Source organism: Danio rerio, chromosome 11 (genome assembly GCF_052040795.2).
Source record: "Danio rerio strain M-AB ecotype USA chromosome 11, GRCz13ab, whole genome shotgun sequence".
Lineage (NCBI taxonomy): Eukaryota > Metazoa > Chordata > Actinopteri > Cypriniformes > Danionidae > Danio > Danio rerio.
This window is the reverse complement of record NC_141031.1, coordinates 45,416,412-45,437,500: the sequence shown is the minus strand read 5'-3', so window position 1 is coordinate 45,437,500 and position 21,089 is coordinate 45,416,412. Positions and strand designations below refer to the sequence as shown.

At 33.2% G+C, this 21,089-nt stretch overlaps 1 protein-coding gene across 1 annotated transcript in view; it reads right to left on the bottom strand.

The window, feature by feature from the left end:
• The window catches only part of dennd6a (DENN/MADD domain containing 6A), a 39,961-nt gene that overhangs the window by 14,374 nt on the left and 4,498 nt on the right, over positions 1-21,089 (bottom strand). The window contains exons 4-6 of the mRNA NM_001430830.2: positions 9,889-10,001; positions 7,343-7,423; positions 344-449 (exon numbers count right to left, since the gene is read on the bottom strand). Coding sequence (NP_001417759.1) covers positions 344-449; positions 7,343-7,423; positions 9,889-10,001 — 300 coding nt within the window. The remainder of the gene's footprint in view (positions 1-343; positions 450-7,342; positions 7,424-9,888; positions 10,002-21,089) is intronic.

Below are 21,089 nucleotides of genomic sequence, written 5' to 3'. Positions count from 1 at the left end.
GAGCCTGTCACATGCTGCTATGGAGTTGTAAAGGTGTACAGGGTCATTGTTTATTGGTATTCGGCAGTCCAGAGACATTATATAACATTGCTGAGCCATTACCAAGATGTTCTCAATCAACAATGTTGATTATTATGCAGTTATTGGTGAACACTGCACAACACTTTTCAGTTGTTCCTAGCCACAGCTGCATGATTATATGCAGTTACTACACCTTGTTGTTGCATGTTGCTATGTAGCTGGCATGATCGCCTGAGCTCATTGCAGTAAGCTGGTATGCAGTTGCTAAGGTGTTATGATTATCTTTGTAATACAGTGTGCTGTCCATGTTTTCAGGACTCACCAGCCTCTAAACACGGCTCCTGCTTCTCAAAGTATTCTGGGGCGATGAGCTTCAGCAAAGAGTGGAAAAAGGTCACGTAGGGGAGCTTGCTGATGAGGACCAGAGACTGGAGGAGACACACACATGCATACATGATCAGATAAATGTCAGAAAGTTCACAAAAGCTCTCGGGATAAAGGCCAAAACACAACAGACGGGATCAGAAGGGCAAAACTGAAAACAGTGCCATCAATCAAACCTTTAGGACTTTCTTCCATGAGAAATTCACTGATGTGCTTTCAACTATGGTGCATGAAGTACATTAATGGTGATTTTCCCCATTTTTAAAGCTTGACAGCACAACTTACGCCTCAGACACACAGAATGTTTTTTTCTTTGTTCCAAGCATATCTATGGGAGGCACTTTTAAGTGCCCTATAATTTAAATAGTTGGCTAAGGTTTTTATAGATCTATTTCCTCTTTTCATTCTTTCAATTCAGCTCTTCAGTCTCATTTACATTTAAGCTGTCAAAGTAAATGTTGTTCTAGTGTTTGATCAATTTTATACATGTTCATATGCATGTACAGTGCTCAGCATAATTGAGTACAGCCCATTTTGAAAATGAATATTTTATTTATATTTTAATATATTTTAAGGTTTCTCTTAATTTTCCTGTTTATTAAGAAGTATTTAATATTTATTTTGGTGTAATAATTCTTGGACTGTGATCTTGTGATTTTTTTGTCATGTCTTTAATGGTTGTATGAGGATTCTTCTTAAAAAACATAGATGGTGTAGTGCAAGTGAATGATTTTGTAAGGTAAGAGTTTGAGCATCTATATGTATCTGTCGATTAGAGAATCTCAGAATAGCATTTTAAAAGTTGTTAATAAACTCTAAGGCCCAATCGCAATTTTATATTCCTAGCCCTATCCAGGGGCGGACTGGGAAAGTATTTTCCACCGGGCCAATGTTACAGTTATTTAGGCCATCAGGGGGGATGTGATCTAGAAAGTGAACGGGGAGTTAATGCTTCAGGTTCTCCCTATGGCCAGTCCACCCCTGCCCCTATCCCTTTAAAATGGGACAGCACTTCAACACCTGCACACGTCACCATGTCTTCACGATCTCTTGCTTCATATGAGATTGACGATCGAGACTGCTGACTTCAGTTGAGTTATTTTTTGGTATTTATCTTCAGGAAATCACTGAAGGCAACAATATCATGTTATTATAACGATCAAATGTGGCAATAAGATCGTAACTGTATTGTGCATTTACACAGTGGCCATATTCATCAATGTAAACACAATAAAACAACATTAACATTATAGCAGACTGTTATGACTGAAGTTTATTTATTTATTTATTTGAATTGTACTCTGTCTTTTTCTTTGTTCCGCCTTCTTGTTGTTTTTCTGTTGTCTCATAGGCTCCCATACCGGCGTGATCTTGAGTTCTGATTGGCTGCTGGTCTAGGAGGCATGTATAAAAAGGAGCTTCTGCCAGGGGTTCAGGAAGCTCATTTCTGCTGCATTCGGTGTTTGGAGTGGAGCTCCTGGGTTTCCCTCACCCCTCCGGCCGACGACCAAAAACCAATATTGTACTAATGTTCAGCATACGTTAAAATATTTTGAGAGTTTGAGCGTGTATGGGTGGCCTGCCTATTTATTTGATTACTTTTGACTATGTTTATGTTTAGGGAGTAAGGTTGGCTTTTTGTATTTCTCTTTAAATAGTAATCGGTAATTTAGTGCATTTACTTTATAGATTCTTTTGTTTGTTATTTTGGCCTGTGGTCACCCTGAAGAGATGCTCATTTACCGTATATTAACTACATTTTCCTATAATAAATCTATTCATATATACTCTCAACTGAGTGTGTGAGTTTGGTTGTCGACCGAAGGGAGTCTTTTTGCATTAAGTTTTTGTTTTGTTTGGGAAATCCACCACCCCAGCACATTTGTTTTCCTTCGTTTATTATTCCCATGTTGTTTCCCCTAGACTTGGGGCGTAATACAGACACAGCAAAAAGGTGATTCCCAGCCACTAGACTTTTCTGACTGGGCATTCAAGTGTCAGAATGTTGTGGGACTGCTGTACAGGAGTCTTTATTAGGGATTATAAATAGCAAAATTTAGCTGTTTTTATTTTAGCTTTTTTTTTTTAAAGCATGACGGTGAAACACGAACGTGGTTAGAAAGTATTAAACGTAAGTATGTGCTTGTTTGCTGTAAATACTCGTAATAATGACAAAAGAAATAGTACTTTGTGCATTTCCTTCTGTGTGCAGCCATGCTGCTGTTGTAGATGGTGTATTCTGGGAACTTTTCTTACCCCTTGGTTTCGAGTCTGGTCCTGAAAAAAATCAGTTTCAAGGTGTATCTAGCCCTTCCCCTTAGCCCTACGCCTTCAAGCTAATGAGAGTTGGGACACCCCTACCCTTCACTTGAATGTGCAAAAAGTGGGGTAAGTGAAGGGCTAAGGAGTAGAATTGGTATTGGGTCTAGGTTTTCTGAGGTATATTGTGTGGTTTGCATTGTTTTGTCTGTTTTTTGTACTATTGGGCCTAGTGTCTGGAATAAAAAGAATATATAATGGGACCCCCTTAAAAATGAGATCTTAAAGGGGACCTATTATTTGAACATCCTTTTTATAAGGGTTTAAACACAGTTGTGTGGCAGCAGAGTGTAAATATAACCAGCTTCTGCAGAATCACTTTGATTGACATTTTCCATTTGTACGTGTCATCAGAGGGGGAAAGCCCCGCCCACTAGTGATCTCTCCCTCATTAGCATAGGATGTTAGTCTAATTTCTGAATCTGCCACTATGCTGACACATAGGCGTTTAAAGCTCCGCCCTCTTTTGAAAAGAGCACAATCTCATTGGAATTTAAAGGGCCATGAAACCCCCTCGTTTCAGCAGGGTGTTTTCACACCTCTTCTTTGGAAAAAGTCAGAAAAGTGGGCGTGTCCAGCTCTGTTTAGGGGGGAGTGTCGGAGGAACTAAAGTGGGAGGGTGTGGGAGTGTCGATTTGGGCACGCGCGAGTTTCAGAGTCAAAATACACACACACACACACATATATACATACAGGAGAATGTGATGGTGTTTAACCTACATGGACATCTGTAGTCGAATTATTAGCCAAATTATTAAATGGTGGACTTTAACTGCAGTTTGGCTCTTTCATTCAGGGAATTCATTCATGCCCCTCGCGACACACGAGATATTTGATTCGAGGAGCTGCTCTAAGCGTGTATTTTTCATGCAATGTTTGATACCGCACGGCGAATGAGAGAAAAAAACCCTCTGCATTTCCCAGAAACTTAGATGCACACGGCAGGTAGTGTCAGAAAGCCGCGAGTGTTATTCCGGTCACTAAATGCGGTAAAAACCCTACACGAGGTTAAAGTTTGGTTGTAGTGCTAACGTGTTTACACTCTGTGCAATAGTTTGTTAGATACGAACAAACTGAATAAACAAAGAGCACTGGTCGCTCACTTACCAAATCTGTAGAGACAGGACAATCACCAGCAACTAGAGCCGCGTCTTTATGAAGAGAATACTACAAACGATTCCAGATCCCAGCGTTTGCAGATGAGAACAGCTCTCAGGTAAACAATAATCCTCCTTAGACACGTAAGTTATTGTTGTCGCGCGTCGCGTACACTGTAATCCACACGTGAGTCTGAGCTCTCACAGAGAGAAAATGAAAACGAAACTTAACTGCAGCAAACTATAAAAGCAACACTTCACGCTTGTTTTGCCAACACAACGTGGCGTCTCTGTCCTGAAAACACGGTGATAGTAATGAATATTAATGAAGTTGCACAATAGAGTGCGCTGATTGGTTTGACCCAAGCCTTACTCATGCATTAATGCATCACACTGTAAGACGTAATAAGGCACACTCTGGCACAGACGTCCAGTCTGCACGCTGGAATACACGCTATTATGTCATGACCGTGACGCAGCTTCAAAAATTCGTTTCAAACAGGAAGTACGAATTTGCTTAAAATAACGCAAAAACAACCAATTTACACTTTTTAGTGAAATATAGCTGTCCTAATAGTGTTTTTAGCAGTGTGGGACACATATACGACTGTCAATAGCTCAAAAAATGTGTTTTGGTGTTTCGTGACCCTTTAAAGCGGCAGTAACCAAAACACCACAATTAGGATCAAAGCCTAAAAAGTTCAGCTTCAGAGAGTTACAAAACATTATTAGTGTGGTGTTTTGAGCGGACACTTCACACACACTCTAGAGACATCAGAGACTTATTTTACATCTTTAAAAAATAGCATAATAGGTCCCCTTTAAGGGATTTTCCTCTAAATGCTTGTATTGTATGAAAACAAAAGAACATCTTATTATGTTTCTTATGAGTCAGATAATATTACAGGTTTTAAATAACAAAATGAATTAGATCAAATTTAATTTTTCTCTTGATGACACAAACTCAATACAAATGAGTCGGGAGTGGTTAGAAAACTAAAGCAAGCAACATGGTTGTGTTAGTAAAGAAAACAAACGGGGTCGTGTCCGTTCATGTCACAAACCACAAAGTTTTATCAAAGCGCACTGAACCACCTCAAGAATTGCATAAGAAGCCGCAAGTCAGCAAATGTCATAATACCAGCGTCAAAGTGTTGAAATATTCACCGTCTTCAAAAATAACGAGAATTACGGCTCTTGAAAAGCTCCAGAACTCCCTGCTAATCTCCGCCTCTATTTTTAGGGTGTGAACAACATTGACTGGCTATCAGAATCACAGTCTGCTGCATGTAAAACTCAGAGACGCTTGCACCGTGTTGAGACTTGTTCAGTGTTGTGCTTGATCTTGGCTCACAGCACATTTCTGTTTTAGAGTAAAGATACTGAAGCATGGGAACCACGCTTAAGGCTAAATCCATGTAGGGTAGTGGAAAAACATTTAAGGGTTTTCTTGATTAAAATCACCAATCAACTGTGGTCAAATTACTGTAACACACCACTTGAGTAATACAGACTGATGATACATTTTCATAGTTAATAATATCAGTAACTTAACGCATTTTTAAACTTAATTTTTAATTGCAATACATTTATTATTAATGAAGTAAAAATATACAGTAGCATTAATGACATTTTCGCAAAATACATATTCCATAACACAGAAGTTATATGCACTTTAAAAACTCAGGTTACATTTGGGCTAAATGATATTGAAAAACATAATCCAGCAGTGTGTTAGTCCATATTTTACCCAAGTAAAAAAATAAGCTGAAATAGATAAATAAAAAAAGAAAAATATGATTTATTATTATTTTTAATTACATGTACATACATTATATATATATATATATATATATATATATATATATATATATATATATATATATATATATATATATATATATATGTATGTATAAAAAAGGCGACATGGTGGCTTAGTGTTTAGCACTGTCACCTCACAGCAAGAAGGTCACTGGTTCAAGCCTCAGCTGGGCCAGTTGGCATTTCTGTGTGGAGTTTGCATGTTCTCCCCATCTTGGCGTGGGTTTCCTCCAGGTGCTCCGGTTTCCCCCAGTCTAAACGTATGTGCTGTAGGTGAATTGATGAACTAAACTGGTCAGTGTATGAGTGTGTGAATGTAGAGAGTGTATGGATGTTTCCCAGTACTGGGTTGCAGCTGGAAGGACATCCGCTGTGTAAAACATATGTTGGAATAGTTGGCTGTTCATTTCGCTGTTGCGACCCCAGATGAATAAAGGGACTAAGCTGAAAAGGACGAAAGAAGGACGAACGAAAGAAAGACAGATGAGAGAAATACGGAAGAAAGATGGACAAACGAAAGAAGGATAGAAGAAAGACAGACAAACGAACGAATGAAAAGAAAGACAAACTGAAAAGACAGACCTAAAAAGAAATACAGGCATAAAAAGAAAGACGACTGAAAAAAGAAGACAACAGAAATAAAGATGAACGAAAGGAAGAAAAACGAAAGAAAGAAAAAAGAACGAATGAGCAAGCGAATGAAAAACGAACAAAGAACGAAGGAAAGACGGACAAAAGAAAGACAGACAGACAAATGGACCAACATTTAAATGAATGTATTAATTTTTCATGAATTTTGATTTCCCAATGTTAGTATCACACAAATGAGGAGTGAAAAGAAAGAAAATCTACACTAATTACTCCTATAATGCATTTTTTTTGCATTTCATTTTAATTTGTTTTTATCTGTTTTTAATAATTTTTATTGTCTGCATTTTATGTTCCTAAACTTGTCTTTTTTATTACTGTTTATGTAAAGCACTTTGAATTGCCACTGTGTATGAAATGTGCTATATAAATAAACTTGCCTTGCCTTGCCTTGATTCAAGTCATCATTTCTAATCGCCTTAATGTGAACAGTGAACTTCATTATGCAATTTTTTTTATTTTTAAGAATTAACTTCTCCCATCCAAGATATGACTTTGTTCTTTTAAAAAGTCATTCAAGACGACCTTTAGATGACATAAAATCAGGGTCTTCCTTATTGATAAAAAAATAATAACATGCAAGTCAATTTAAAAGTGCAAAAAAAGCACATGCAGGCAGCACAAAATTAGTGAGGTCTTATAAAGTGAAATCACAGGCCTGTGCAAGGAATTATACATCTTTTAAAACAACACCTTTAGTTTATTCCACAGCCTCAATAAACATTCCAGTTGGTATGTACATAGTAATGCGGATGGTGAAGCATTAGGTGTCAAGCTAATCATTTTTATTGATTTTTTGGCTAAAATGCATTTTTGACCTTCTCTAAAGGTGGACAAGCATAAAACACCCTAATCTCCATCTGCATTTGTATTCATCACCATCCACTTGTGATGAGAATCATGAAAGCATTAGCTTTTGGGTGCGCAAAATGCTTAATCAGAGTTGTTTGTTGCACTGCATGTTACAACAAATGCCAAATAGCACCATACTCAATTAAAACGCTTTCATTAGATTCCAGGCTCATGGAGATGGAAAATTAGATTTTTCATACCTTCTGAAAGTAGCCCCGCTTGAGTGACTTGTCTCGCACCTGCCTGAAGTACACGTACCCATAATAATAGCCCTGATCTTTCTGTGGGAAACAGGAAAACGAGCACATCTACTATTAGAATCTGCTGTAGAATATTAGCAGCATTGTACAGGTCAAACACAGACATCATACAGACACATTCAACACTATCATATTATCATAGTTTATTTGAGATAGTTTACAAAATAGTAATAAATACAAAAATAATCAATTCAAATACAAAAATAATTAATATATAAATATAAAAGCTAAATTATTAACACTGCTGTAAAAAATAATTGTGACTCCAAAGTGATGTTCAACAGCCAAAGGATAATGAATGAATGAATGAATGTTGATGTTTAACCAATGACTGTAAAAAATATGGACGACGCGACAGCCCCTTTTGCCATTGAACGCCTTGAGGGCAAAACGCCAGCTTGACGGGCACAAACTGTCGCAAAAGACTGCTGAAATTGGAGCCAGACATGCGCAGAAGGACTTTCTGATGGAGCCAGAGGAGGAGCCGCGATAATGAGCGGAGTCGAGCTTCCAACCAAACGCTTTATGTAAAATCAACCACGCCCCCCGAACTTCTCACTCGACTGCCGGTGTCTGCACTATAACAAACGCTCACTGATGTAAATAGAAGCACTTACATTAAAAAAAACACAATAATATACGGTTTAAAAACGGTGTGATGTAAGCTGTTAAACTTTAATAAAAGCAATACATGCTGGACTGCAGAAATAAACGATCTTTTATACACTCTAGCCTGAACATGAGCACAAATAATATATTCTCTTATTGTTATATTTGTTGTTGGTATTTGTTATCTTCATAGGGGTAGAAATAACACTTGTAAAATATGAACAATAACATATAAACAACACATACATTTTTAGAAAGGTTTTTATTTTTAATTAGCCATCAACAGAACCCAAAATATAGCCTACACACCATAACGATTTACCATGCGGGAACAATCGTGCGTTTAGAAGATAAATACAGCAAGATTACTAAATATCAACAGGATATTTACACATCCCAACCCTGCAATTTGTCAATTTGTGCAAAAAAACTTTGCACTATTAATACAACGTCTATCTGCTGTAACATAGTATATTGTTTATTCATTTTCGCTTGAATTGTTTATTTATTTAATTTTTTTGCCTCCGTTTTCATTTGGTTTATTCGATGCCTTCATTATATCTGGCAACGAGGAATTTACATTCTTTTTAATGTTAGCTGGAGTGTTCAAATAAAACGCCAACAGTAAATGATGTAAATAAATAATATCTAACATTTACAGCTCTATTAGGTTATATAAGATTCGATTTCACGAACTTTATAATAATTTATAACAGCAAATTCAGTAGATCACTTAATAACATGCCAAAACTTAAAATGCAGAGACGTCCTATAAAGCAAGTTCAAATAACCTTACAGGAGATCAACGTGGAGATTATTATTTAAACACAAAGAGAATTACTGCTAACGATCTCCTGTATACCCCGTACTTAAATGGGTTTATTTTATTGTGCAGTTTTATTGTCATTTTCGTATTTATTATTATTATTATTTAATACTTGTGCAATCGATACAGGTTTATTGTTATTTATTTTGTCCTTTATTTAAATAATTGCTATGTATGCTGTTTGCATCTTTATTCAAAGGTTAAACTCAGTGATACACTTTGCGTTCACATAGTAGCATGCGTTTGTTGTTATATCAACAAAAATGGTTGTAATAACGTTAACAAATGTGAGGGTTTTATATAATGAAGATTCAATCGCGCCAGCTCCGGGCATCAGCGCATAACCTAGTCGCGGCGTCGCGGGCTGATTCCGGCTCGCATGCGGCAGCGCCTGCTCGCTCGGCCGCCGCATCTGGCTCAATTGACTCAGGCTGGAATCGGGCAGTGAGTCCAGGCATCCGGAGTAGGTCCAGCAGAGGTAGTCAGTCTGAGGGGTAAGTCTCCGGCAGGCAAGAACTGGCCCCAGTGTATTTTGCTATCTGGGTGGCTAGGCGTGTATTAGCAAACTAATAAAGCCCGAAAAAAGCTCTGACCTTAGCAAATAAACAGTGTTCCACCAGATCATGTATGTCAGAAACTGTAGTTTACTGCTGAACTCATTTTGTCATAGTAAAATATCACAGAAATCGAGTAATAACATTTCAGTCTCCTGCCGAAGCTCAGACGCCGCGCTTTGAGAAACTGTCAATCACCGCTGTCAAACACGATGACACGCCCAGCATTAAATTACTGCTAAAAACAAACTGTTTACAAAAATGAAGATCTGCACCTATTTCAGCACAATAATCAGTGCCTTAATCGACCAGAACCATCTTTCGGGACATTTTACTGCAAGTGTAATTAATTTTTTTATTTGGGCTCAAGTCTCCTTCATTAACACGGAGGAGGCGGGCTTTATGACTTGTACTGCAGCCAGCCCCCAGGGGGCGATCTAACGGCCGAGACCTTCACTCAAACGCAGGCTTGCGGCACACTTGTGTTTAACACTGACCTTTAAAGACACCGGCGCATCCCGGTCGAAGTGTTCGAGGAAACATCCGAGTGACGACTTCCTGCCTGCGGCCTGCCGGAAACGGAAGCAGAACTGTGTGTCCCCGAGACAACCTGCGCACACACACGCACACATGCACAAACACACAAAAAGTTATGTTTATCTGCATGTTTTACTACACAGAATAAACTTGCATGCACTGATTCAAGGACAGCTTGTGTTTTTACCCTAAATAAATCTGACTTATTAACTTAACCCTTAAAGACCGAGACAGCCGCCCGCGGCTAAAAATAAGTATTGCTCTTAAATGTTTAATAACTTTTGATCCGCTGATCCGATTCATACAATTCAAAGATTGGCATAAAGAAGAGAATCTTAGCTTTCCAGTGCTGTATCACATAACATTCGCGGACTTTCAGAGGCTCCGGAATCAGTGCGGTTACGTCATCAAAATTTGACAACGCTGATTTGACAAAGAAACGCTCGTCACTGTGTCTCAGGACAAACCAGACATGATACATTGATGCATTGACCCTCCTCCATGCCCAGATTGGTTCAAACTCGCTATATCACAACCAATAAGCATAGGTTTCGCTTTTGTTTCTGGACCAACAAGCTTTTTGAACAACACGGAATGAGAAATAGCCATACATTTATGCGCGGCTAAATAAAACGCAAAAAAAAAAAGTTTTGCATGAAATAATTCTCATACTAAGTACTTTTGCATGCACAGCAGCACAGAAACATGACAAAACAGTGACACAGCAAAGACGAACTGCTGCTCTTGCTGTTTTCAAAAGACGCAAATGAAGGTGCAGCTGTTTATCTGCATTGCAGACAACCATAATCAAATCCATATCCACAGACAACCATATCCATGCTGGCACATAAAACCTAAGGATGTTCCATATTGAATCTAGTTTAGTTATATAACTATTTATAGTATAGTAAATATTTATATCTATTTTTTACTGAGGATTTGCACCATGTTTATTTGGACTTTATTTGGACTTTGACACATTATTTATTATTTTCTTATTTTTTTATTTGTTCATTGTAAGTGGTGTTGTTTATAGTAACTGAAAATATATTATTTGGAAAAAGTGAAATTTGCTCCACTGTTCTGTTATTTTGTAACATTTTTTTTTCTGTTTAGTTCATTTTTTCCCCCATTGAAAAACGCCTTGGAATAACATTGAAATAAATTGCTATAACTTGCTCAGGGAATGGTGGATGTAGACAAAATTTATTTTGGAAGTATAAAACATCATAGCATGTATTTCTAAAGAAAGAAAAACAAACTTCATAAGGTTTTGTTTGTAACAACTAGAAAATGCCACTTTTTTAAAAATCGTTTCTGGAAAATTCTGGAATATTTTCTGTCTGTTCATATGTTTTTGGACCAAAAAATTTTTTAGACTGGACCTTTAAATGATACAGATTGAAACTTCAGGTTCTCCTGTTTAAAATGATATATGACACTTGAGGCTGACTGCTAAAATAAAAATAAAACTGCTTTTAAAAAAAATAATAATATAGGCCCATTAGGTGCCCACAAAATACCTCTAGGTCTTTAAGGGTTAAACCAAAATATTTAGGCTGTAAAAATCTGGTGTTCCGCATAATCTCAAATGAAGGCCAGCCTGGTGCCTTAAAGTGCAAATAACATATTGTAAAATGCACTAAAGCAGTGAATTTGACTTGCATTCCAATATATTATTTTACTATTAAGAAGATAATATTTTTAATAAAAAATAAATAATAATAATAATAAATTAAATAACTTATAAAATTAAATACAATAATTATAAACAAAATAAATATAAAAATATAAAAACACAGAAAATTAAATAACATAAAATAAATTAAAAACATATATAAATATATAAATGTAACAATAATAAAAAATAAATTTAATAAATCAATAAAATAAATTAATACAATTAATTATATTATTTATATTATTTATAAAAAGAAAAACAATATAAAAACACAAAATAATATAAATAATATTAAATAAATACATGGAAAAATATCAAAATATATAAATGAAACAATATTTAAAAAAAATAAAATGTATAAAATTTTATTTAATATTTTTAAAAAGAAAAACAATATAAAACAAAATAAAATAAAAATAAATTAATTTTAAAATAATATAAAACAATTAGTTTAAAAAAATAAATGAAAAAATCAAAAAACAATAATAAATAAATTAAACAAATCAATCAAATAATTTTAAATTAAAGGTAATATTTATAAAAGAAAAAAACAATATAAAAACAAAAACAAAACTATATATATATATATATACACATATAAAACAAATAAATGAAAAAATTATTTAAAACAATAAATATTAAAAAATATATTAAATAAATAATTACTAAATAAATGAATAATAAATAAAGAATGAAAAAATAAATAATAAATAAGTATATAAATAATAATTAAATAAATAAATAATTCATACATAATCAATAAATAATTAATAATAAACTAATTAATGAGTAAAGATGTAAACAACTAAATAAATTAAATTAATAATTAATTAAAATAGATTAAAAATGAATAAATAAATCATAAATAAATAATCAATAAACAAGTAAATAAATAAATAAAATCATTAAATAAATAATAAATAACACATCATAAATAAATAATAATAAAATAATTAATGAGTAATCAAGTAAATTAATAGATTAAATAAATAATTAAAATTGTTAAACGAATAATTTATAATACATTAAAAATAATAAATAAAAATAAAATTATTAAATAGTAAATAAGTAAATTAAGTAATTAAATAATTCAAATAGTTAAATAAATAATTAAAAAATTATACATAAATTGATAATAAATAAATAGTATATACAGACCTGAAAATGTCATTCACAAATACATAACGGCAGATGCAACATCCTAAAGTTAAGTAACCATTTGGCCATTATTCCATAACCATCATATCATCTGATCTGACTCCTACATAACTTGAAGACTCTTGAATGGAGCGCACGGTTCAGATTAGGACACTCATGTTTACGCATTTTCTTCTATTTTGGTCTTTTCTGCATACAGTGATGTGTGTGGGCCACAGGGAACAAGGAAGGTGGTTTATGCGAGTATGAAACCGGATTACTGGCTCTATCTACAGGCCATGACTGATGGATTACCTCATCCTCTCAGTTAACCCTTTACTAGTCTATTAAAAGCAGCGTTTACACAACGTTTACAGGCTAATCCTGCTGAATGCACGTCTGAAAGGCAATAACAGACAAATTCACATGCTTGTTACAACCCTGATATAGAATACAATTTAATTTTAAAAAAATGGAAAGATGAGAATAAATAGTTTGATCAATATATTGCTGGAAAAAATGAAGAGACCACTTAAAAATGATTGATTTCTTTAGATTTAAGACTATAATTGATGCCTCATTTGGATTGGAAATATTATAATATATGTTTTATTTTACTAGAAGATAGACAACAAAATCTTCTCAATTCTAAGGAGATAACATTTTCCAGAGTCAGAATTAAAAATTTTAAGTTATTGTGATTTACATTTCTCAAATGTGGAAGAACAGTTAGTGGGGGGAAAAAAGGTATAACTCCAATTCATCAGATCACTTTAAACCACTGAAGACCTAATCATAGTTTTAATATTAACCTGAAGTTTCTGATACTGTATTAAGCATTTCTTTCAAGTTTATTATTATTATTATTGTTATTATTATTTAAAAACAGAAAATACTGTATATGAACAATGTACAATACATAGACCTTCATACTTTACAGGCAATAACAATCATTTATTAAAACATAATACAATTAAATACAACAATAAATACATAAAATGCAGATATAGATCATAGATAAATATTCATTCATTCATTCATTCATTTTCTTTTCGGCTGAGTCCCTTTATTAATCTGGGGTCAGCACAGTGGAATAAACCACCAACTTATCTAGCATATGTTTTATACAGCGGATGCCCTTCCGGAAACCCACGCGAAGGCAGGGAGAACATGCAAACTCCACACATAAACGCCAACTGAGCCGAGGCTCGAACCAGCGACCCAGCGACCTTCTTGCTGTGAGGCGACAGCACTACCTACTGCGCCCCTGCCTTGTTGTCATATAATATAATATAATATAATATAATATAATATAATATAATATAATATAATATAATATAATATAATATAATATAATATAATATAACATAATATAATATAATATAATATAATATAGTATAACATAATATAATATAATATAACATAATATAATATAATATAGTATAATATAATATAATATAGTATAATATAATATAGTATAATATAATACAATATAATATAGTATAATATAATATAATAAACTATAATATAATATAGTATAATATAATATAGTATAATATAATATAATATAATATAATATAATATAATATAATATAATATAATATAATATAGTTTTAGTATAATATAATATAATATAATATAATATAATATAGTATAATATAATATAATATAATATAATATAATATAATATAATATAATATAATATAATATAATATAATATAATATAATATAATATAATATAATATGACCTTTACATTAATTCTTTCATTTTTCCTTCAGCTAAGTCCTTTATTTATCAGGGGTGGCCCCAGTAGAATGAACAGACAACAATAAATCTCTAAATGACTATATTTTAAAATTAGAAACAATTGTTTTCAGACTAATAGCAATGTAGCAAATAATCCTTCTATAGAATATAGCAAATATTAAAATTGTACTATAAAACATGCAAAGTAAAGTTTTTATACTATAAAATGAGAACTTTCAAGTGGTCTATTTAATTATAGCATCACACACACACAGAATGTATTAAATTAGTAAAATCATTTAATTTCAACTTAATCTATTTGATATTGATATTTTATTATGAAATTAATTGTCCAGTAATCATTTTTTCAGGTCCTGGAAATTACTTTAACAAAAACACTGATTGGTTTTTCCAACTCAAAATATATTTGAAAGTGTAACTTGTTCTGATCATTTTTTGTAGATGCACAACACAGTCTTGAGTCATCAGTATGAGTTACTGACAGGCTGCTGCATTACTGAACAATGTGTAATAATGTCACAACACACACACACACACACACAAACACATATTCACATCGGTTTGGGAGGCAAGAAGCGTGTTTCCACAGCAACCAGCATGCTATTCTAATGGCATGAGCAGATCGCTTCACCCACAGCATGCGACAAGAGGATGCAAAACACACTGCAGAAACTTCCATATGCCCAGCCTGACCCACAGAGACTGAAGTCATTCAAGACTGGAGTCGGAGATCAAAGGGATTTACAAAACAACACAATGGCCAATCACTGCAACAATGAATCATGCATTGAGAACTGGATGTCCTCTAGTTAAACAGCAAGAGCTACAAGTCAGATTGGGTTTGATGAGTATACTACACATTTTACAACATGTGTCAGTAGACAAAACATTTACACACACTACCTGACAAAAGTCTTGTCGCCTATCTCCGTTTTAGAAACAGAAAATATTAACTTGACTTCTAGCTGATCATTTGGTATCTGAAGTGGCTTATATGAAGAGTCAAAGGCCTCTAGATGACGCTTATTTTATCAAAATTAAATAGGATCATGTCTTGATTTTGAATGATTTCATTAGCACAGTATAAGGTCAGACTCTGCTTAGACAAAAGTCTCGTCACTGAACAGAAATAATGTTCAGTATAGAATATAAAGTCCTGCTGCAGTGGAGACAGAATGAATATTGTGTCTGACTACATCATGAGCTTGGAGGACTGCATCCATACATCTCTGCACTGACTCAAATCACTGATTAATAAAGTCATCTGGAATGGTGAAGAAAGCGTTCTTGTATAATTCTTTGGATTCATCTTCAATGCCTGCTCTTCATCTTACTCCGGACATGCTTAATAATGTTCATGTCTGGTGACTGGGCTGGCTTTGGTAGCTTTGATATGGAGGCTGAAGTATGAGGAGGAGCGCTATCCTGCTGGAGAATTGTCCCTCTCCTGTGGTTTGTAATGTAATGGGCAGCACAAATGTCTTGATACCTCAGGCTGTTGGTGTTACAGATCTTTCGCACACCCCCATACTGAATGCAGCCCCAAACCATGATTTTTCCTTCACCAAACTTGACTGATTTCTATGAGAATCTTGGGTCCATGTGGGTTCCAGTAGGTCTTCTGCAGTATTTGTGATGATTGGGATGCAGATCAACTGATGATTCATCAGAGAAATCCACCTTCTGACACTTTTCCACATGATCAACTAGAAGTCAAGTTATTATTTGTTGCTCTTACAACTAGGATCAACCACAAGACATTGGTCAGGTAGTGTATATAGACAGTGTTCAGCATAATTAAGTACACCCCATTTTTAAAATGAATATTTTTTATCAATTTCTTATTAAATATACAGCTGAAGTCAGAATTATAAGCCATCCTTATTTTTTTTTTCTTTTTTAAATATTTCCCAAATTATGTTTAACAGAGCAAGGAAATTTTCACAGTACGTCTGATAATATTTTTTCTTCTGGAGAAAGTCTTATTTGTTATATTTCAGCTAGAATAAAAGCAGTTTTAAATTTTTTAAACACCATTTAAAGGTAAAAATTATTATTAAATTATTATTTTAGCCACCAAACTTTTATAGAAATAGAAAGATATTAAAAGATAAAATACAAACTACAAAAACTTTAAATGTTGTTTCTCTTGATTTCTGGAAATTATTTTGCTATTTCTGCAGAGAATTTTGTAAAAAAAAATCTGTGGATTTATGCAGAATGATTTTAGGAGTATCATAATTAAAAAACTTGATATATGAAATAATAAGTAATACATTTTTAAATTTGATGCTTACAATGCAAATTCAACTAGATCTACTTATTTGGTCTCTCATATAAAATATCGACTTAAAGACAGAACATATTACTATACAAACTGTATTGTAAATAAATCTCATGAACATTTTAATATTACTGTCATTATATCACAATAACATTAGTGAAATGAATTAAAAACTCATTAAATATAAATTTTCACAAGTACATGCATAGACTTAATGATTGGCTAAATATCAGCGGAAATCTGCAGATTTCAGTGCGCGCAGATTCTGTGTGGGCCTACTGATGGGTCACTAATAAGCAGGGCTTTCCCCCTCTGAGAATGTCAATCAGTGTTTCTGCAGACTGTTTTTATCAAGTCTGATTACAAACAACTGAATTAACTCATTTTTACCATCAGATGCTGCTTATATTCACACACAACTGACACAAAACTGTCTTTAAACCCCTTATTAAAGTCATTTTTGCATAATAGGTCCCCTTTAAATGTTACTCATCCAATAAGATTTCTAAAACTATAACCATCTACAATAAAACCTTTTACTAGTTTGCAAAATATGATACACGTTTACGCTGTCAACAAGACATGCTACATCCTGCGAGACAGTGTACTATATTGTACGAGAGCTGAAGCATGTAGTAGAATGATGGGATAGGATGTCTGCTCATACATCAGGATCTCTAGTTTCAGAAAGACGAGAACAGGATCAATATCACACCAGGAGACTCACTGCAGTGAACGCCACAAACGCACACATCCAGAATAAAACCGGCTGTGTGTTTACAAAGCCTTTAACAGGACTGTGCTGTAATCTTCAAATCCTGTACCTCCTCGTTTGCACCTCATCGCTATTAATAACACAAGTTACAAACTAGATTCACACACAGAGCTGAGTTGCTGTTTTTAACAAAGCTGATATTGACTGCTCCATTTAAATTAATGACAAATGCTGGATAGTTTTGCTTGGGAAGTGTTTAACATAAAATCCTAGCTGTGGTCCAGCAGACTAAGTATATAAAGCTTTTTAAAGAATACCTTCTTCAGTTTTATTTATTTTACACACAGCGCTCAGCATAAATGACCCCCCTTTAGAGGTCAGCAGGGAGCGCTAACCTGCAGTCTGTGTGTCCTAATGCCCCAGTATAGTGAAGGGGACACTATACTGTCAGTGAGCGCAGTCTTTCTGATGAGACGTTAAACCGAGGTCCTGACTCTCTGTGGTCATTAAAAATCCCATTGCACTTCTCATAAAAAGAAACCCTGGTGTCCTGGCCAAATTCCCTCGATCAGCCCTTACCCATCATGGCCAACCAATTATCACCATCCTCTGAATTGGCCGTATCACTGTCTCTCCACTCCTTCAATAGGTGTGTGGTGAGCGCACTGCAGTTGTGAAGCACTTTGAGTGTATGGCCATACATAATAATATAAATACACATTACATTACATTTTGAGAATCAATATTTTTATCCATTTCTTTTTATTATCCAGACAATATATTTAAGGTCATTCTTTATATTTAGGTTTTATTTAAAAGTTATATCCATTAAAATAAGAGTTTAGCCATTGAACATCTTTAGGAATAGAAATAGAATGCATTTAAATTCAAACAAGTTATTGCAAAACTAAATTTACAAGCAACAAAGTTTTCAAAAAATTCATATTTTTCAAGTTTCTCTTGATTTTTCCTGTTTATTAAAATTATATTTCATATTTTCTCAAATATATTCATTTTGGTGTACCAATTTTTGGACTCTGATCTTCAGTGTTTTTGTTAAATTAGTGTCAGTTTTGTCTTTGCTACTGACTTACCTAATATATGTGCACAAATAAATCATTGTAAAGCATACTAAAGGAAATATGAATGTAAAAGAGAGATATGTGAGGGATAAACTCATCTAAACTGAGCACTGCAATCTATAGTGTGAAACAATGCAATATTTCCTGAGTACCTTGCTTCAAACATGGGTGAGACGTCCTTTTTAGATGCCTACATTAAATAAAATTAAAATTAATATTGACAAAAAGGATTTTAAAGCATATTAAATGCATGAGACTACTTGCATGTTTCAAATAACTATTGTGAAATACAATGTAAAAAGCATGGGTATAAAAAAATATGTTTTATTTATATTCAGCCTAATGATGTCTTTATCTCAGTATAAAACATTTAACTTGTAATGAACTGTAATTATTATTATTATTACAATAGATATTACAAAACTATATTATATTTGAAATAACAAAAACCTCGTGGACAAATGGATTACTGGATAAATACTTTTTTCTCAGGATCTAGAAATGAAAGCCTTTATTATTATAAATCAACTGTATCAGTTTTGAGACATGCAACCACCAATATATAAATATTTATTAAAGTATTGGTCATTTGCATGCCTTAACATTGATTATGCAAGAAAATAAATATTTAACATTTTATTTGCACAGAAGAATATTTTTAAATACGTTTTGAATAATTGTTTTTAATTTTCAAGTATTTTGTAATTATGCATTAGGGCATTTTCTGCAACAATTCAATCTCAGTATTGCCATGTAGGAAAATAAATATATTATAATATTTTTACAATACATAAAATAAAATTATGTAAAAAAAATCAATAAATAAATAAACCTAAAACTCTTTTAATAGTTTTTATTTTATTTTTATTATTATTTATTTATTATAATATTATTTTTTATTATTTTTGTATATATTTATTTTATGTTTTACTATCAAAGATGGTGAAATAATATATATTCTTTAAATAAAATAAATGAGGAAAGTGCCTTTTAAAAACTCCTAGCAAGCGGCTAGGATGTTAATGATATCTCAACCAAAGGTCAAAAGTGTGATTCATTAATATGCATCTTTTCCATTATTAATAGCAACCAGAGCTGAATATTTACTGTTACGAATCAACTACTAATATGAAATCACAATACTGTCCTTCTCAGTGAGTGACGGTCCATTAATATCTACAATACAAAGGAGTCAGATAGTACTCCACAACCCACACTGTGAGCTGCTTTCTGAATATGCATGCAGTGTTGCTGGAGAGAGAATGTCGAGCTCTCATCCCACACACATTAGCGAACACACACGGGTCATAGTACTCACTCAGATGAATTACAGTCCTTTAGATCAAACCATAACCGCTGGAAACACAGGTCACACACTAGAACTGAACTGCTTAATCACAACACAGACACTCTGAGCGCAGATAAAACTCAATACAGTGCGGAAAAAGATGTCAGGTTTTAGAAATGCATTTAAATTCTGATAATTAAGGAAGCAAAGATATTTGTATTCAGTATTATCATGATAATGATAACTTTTTAATACATTATGCAGCCCTAAAACCAGTCAAGAAAGAGTCAAAAAACATGAGGACTGCATAATGTATTGGAAAAATTTTTATTACAGGGATAAAACTGCAAGAATTAGCTGCCTTAAATAATTTTGTTGAATCAAATTAACTTCTTATTTTCACATCAACCAACTTGACTTAAAATATTAAGTTAAAGTTTTTATAACTTAAAAAAAAAAAGATTGAAACCCAATTAAGTTATTGAAATAAGTTAAAGCACCATAAAAGCGGAAAAAAGAAATATTGAACTGTACTGGACTGGAGAGACTAACTTATATCAAAAGCAAGCAGAAGGACTTTGACTATCTTTGGGAACCATGTATGAATACTATAAATTGTGTGTTTGTAAACATGTTTTTATTTAATTTTTATTGTTATTTTTTTATTATTATATTATTTTTATGTCATATATATAATTTAATTATTATAATTGTTTAAAGTATTTATTTATTTATTTTTTACCTATTTGAATGTGTATATGTATATATATATATATATATATATATATATATATATATATATATATATATATATATAAGAACGGTGTAGATATGTGCTGTGTAGGCTGCATTGTTGTCTGTATGCCTAGTTGATGGGGTGAAAAAGGAAAAAAAAAATCAATAAACATATTGGAAAAAAAAGTAACATAAAAGCATTTGTTGTTGTGACTTTTTGTCATTTTTAAAGGGTATTTGCAATATCTGTACTGCAGAGATACATTTATTCCGACAAACTCCATTTACTTTCTGTGCCAAGCATTTGTGCATTGCATGATAGTTTGTTTATTAAAGTTTAACCAATCAGATGGGACTTTACCATCTTTATCCTAGCCTTTATCCCTGATACAGGTAGGTGCTGTTCTGCTATTAGTTAGAGCTGCACAAAGGTGAACCTAGAGCTAAAATAAATACTACTGACTGGAGAAA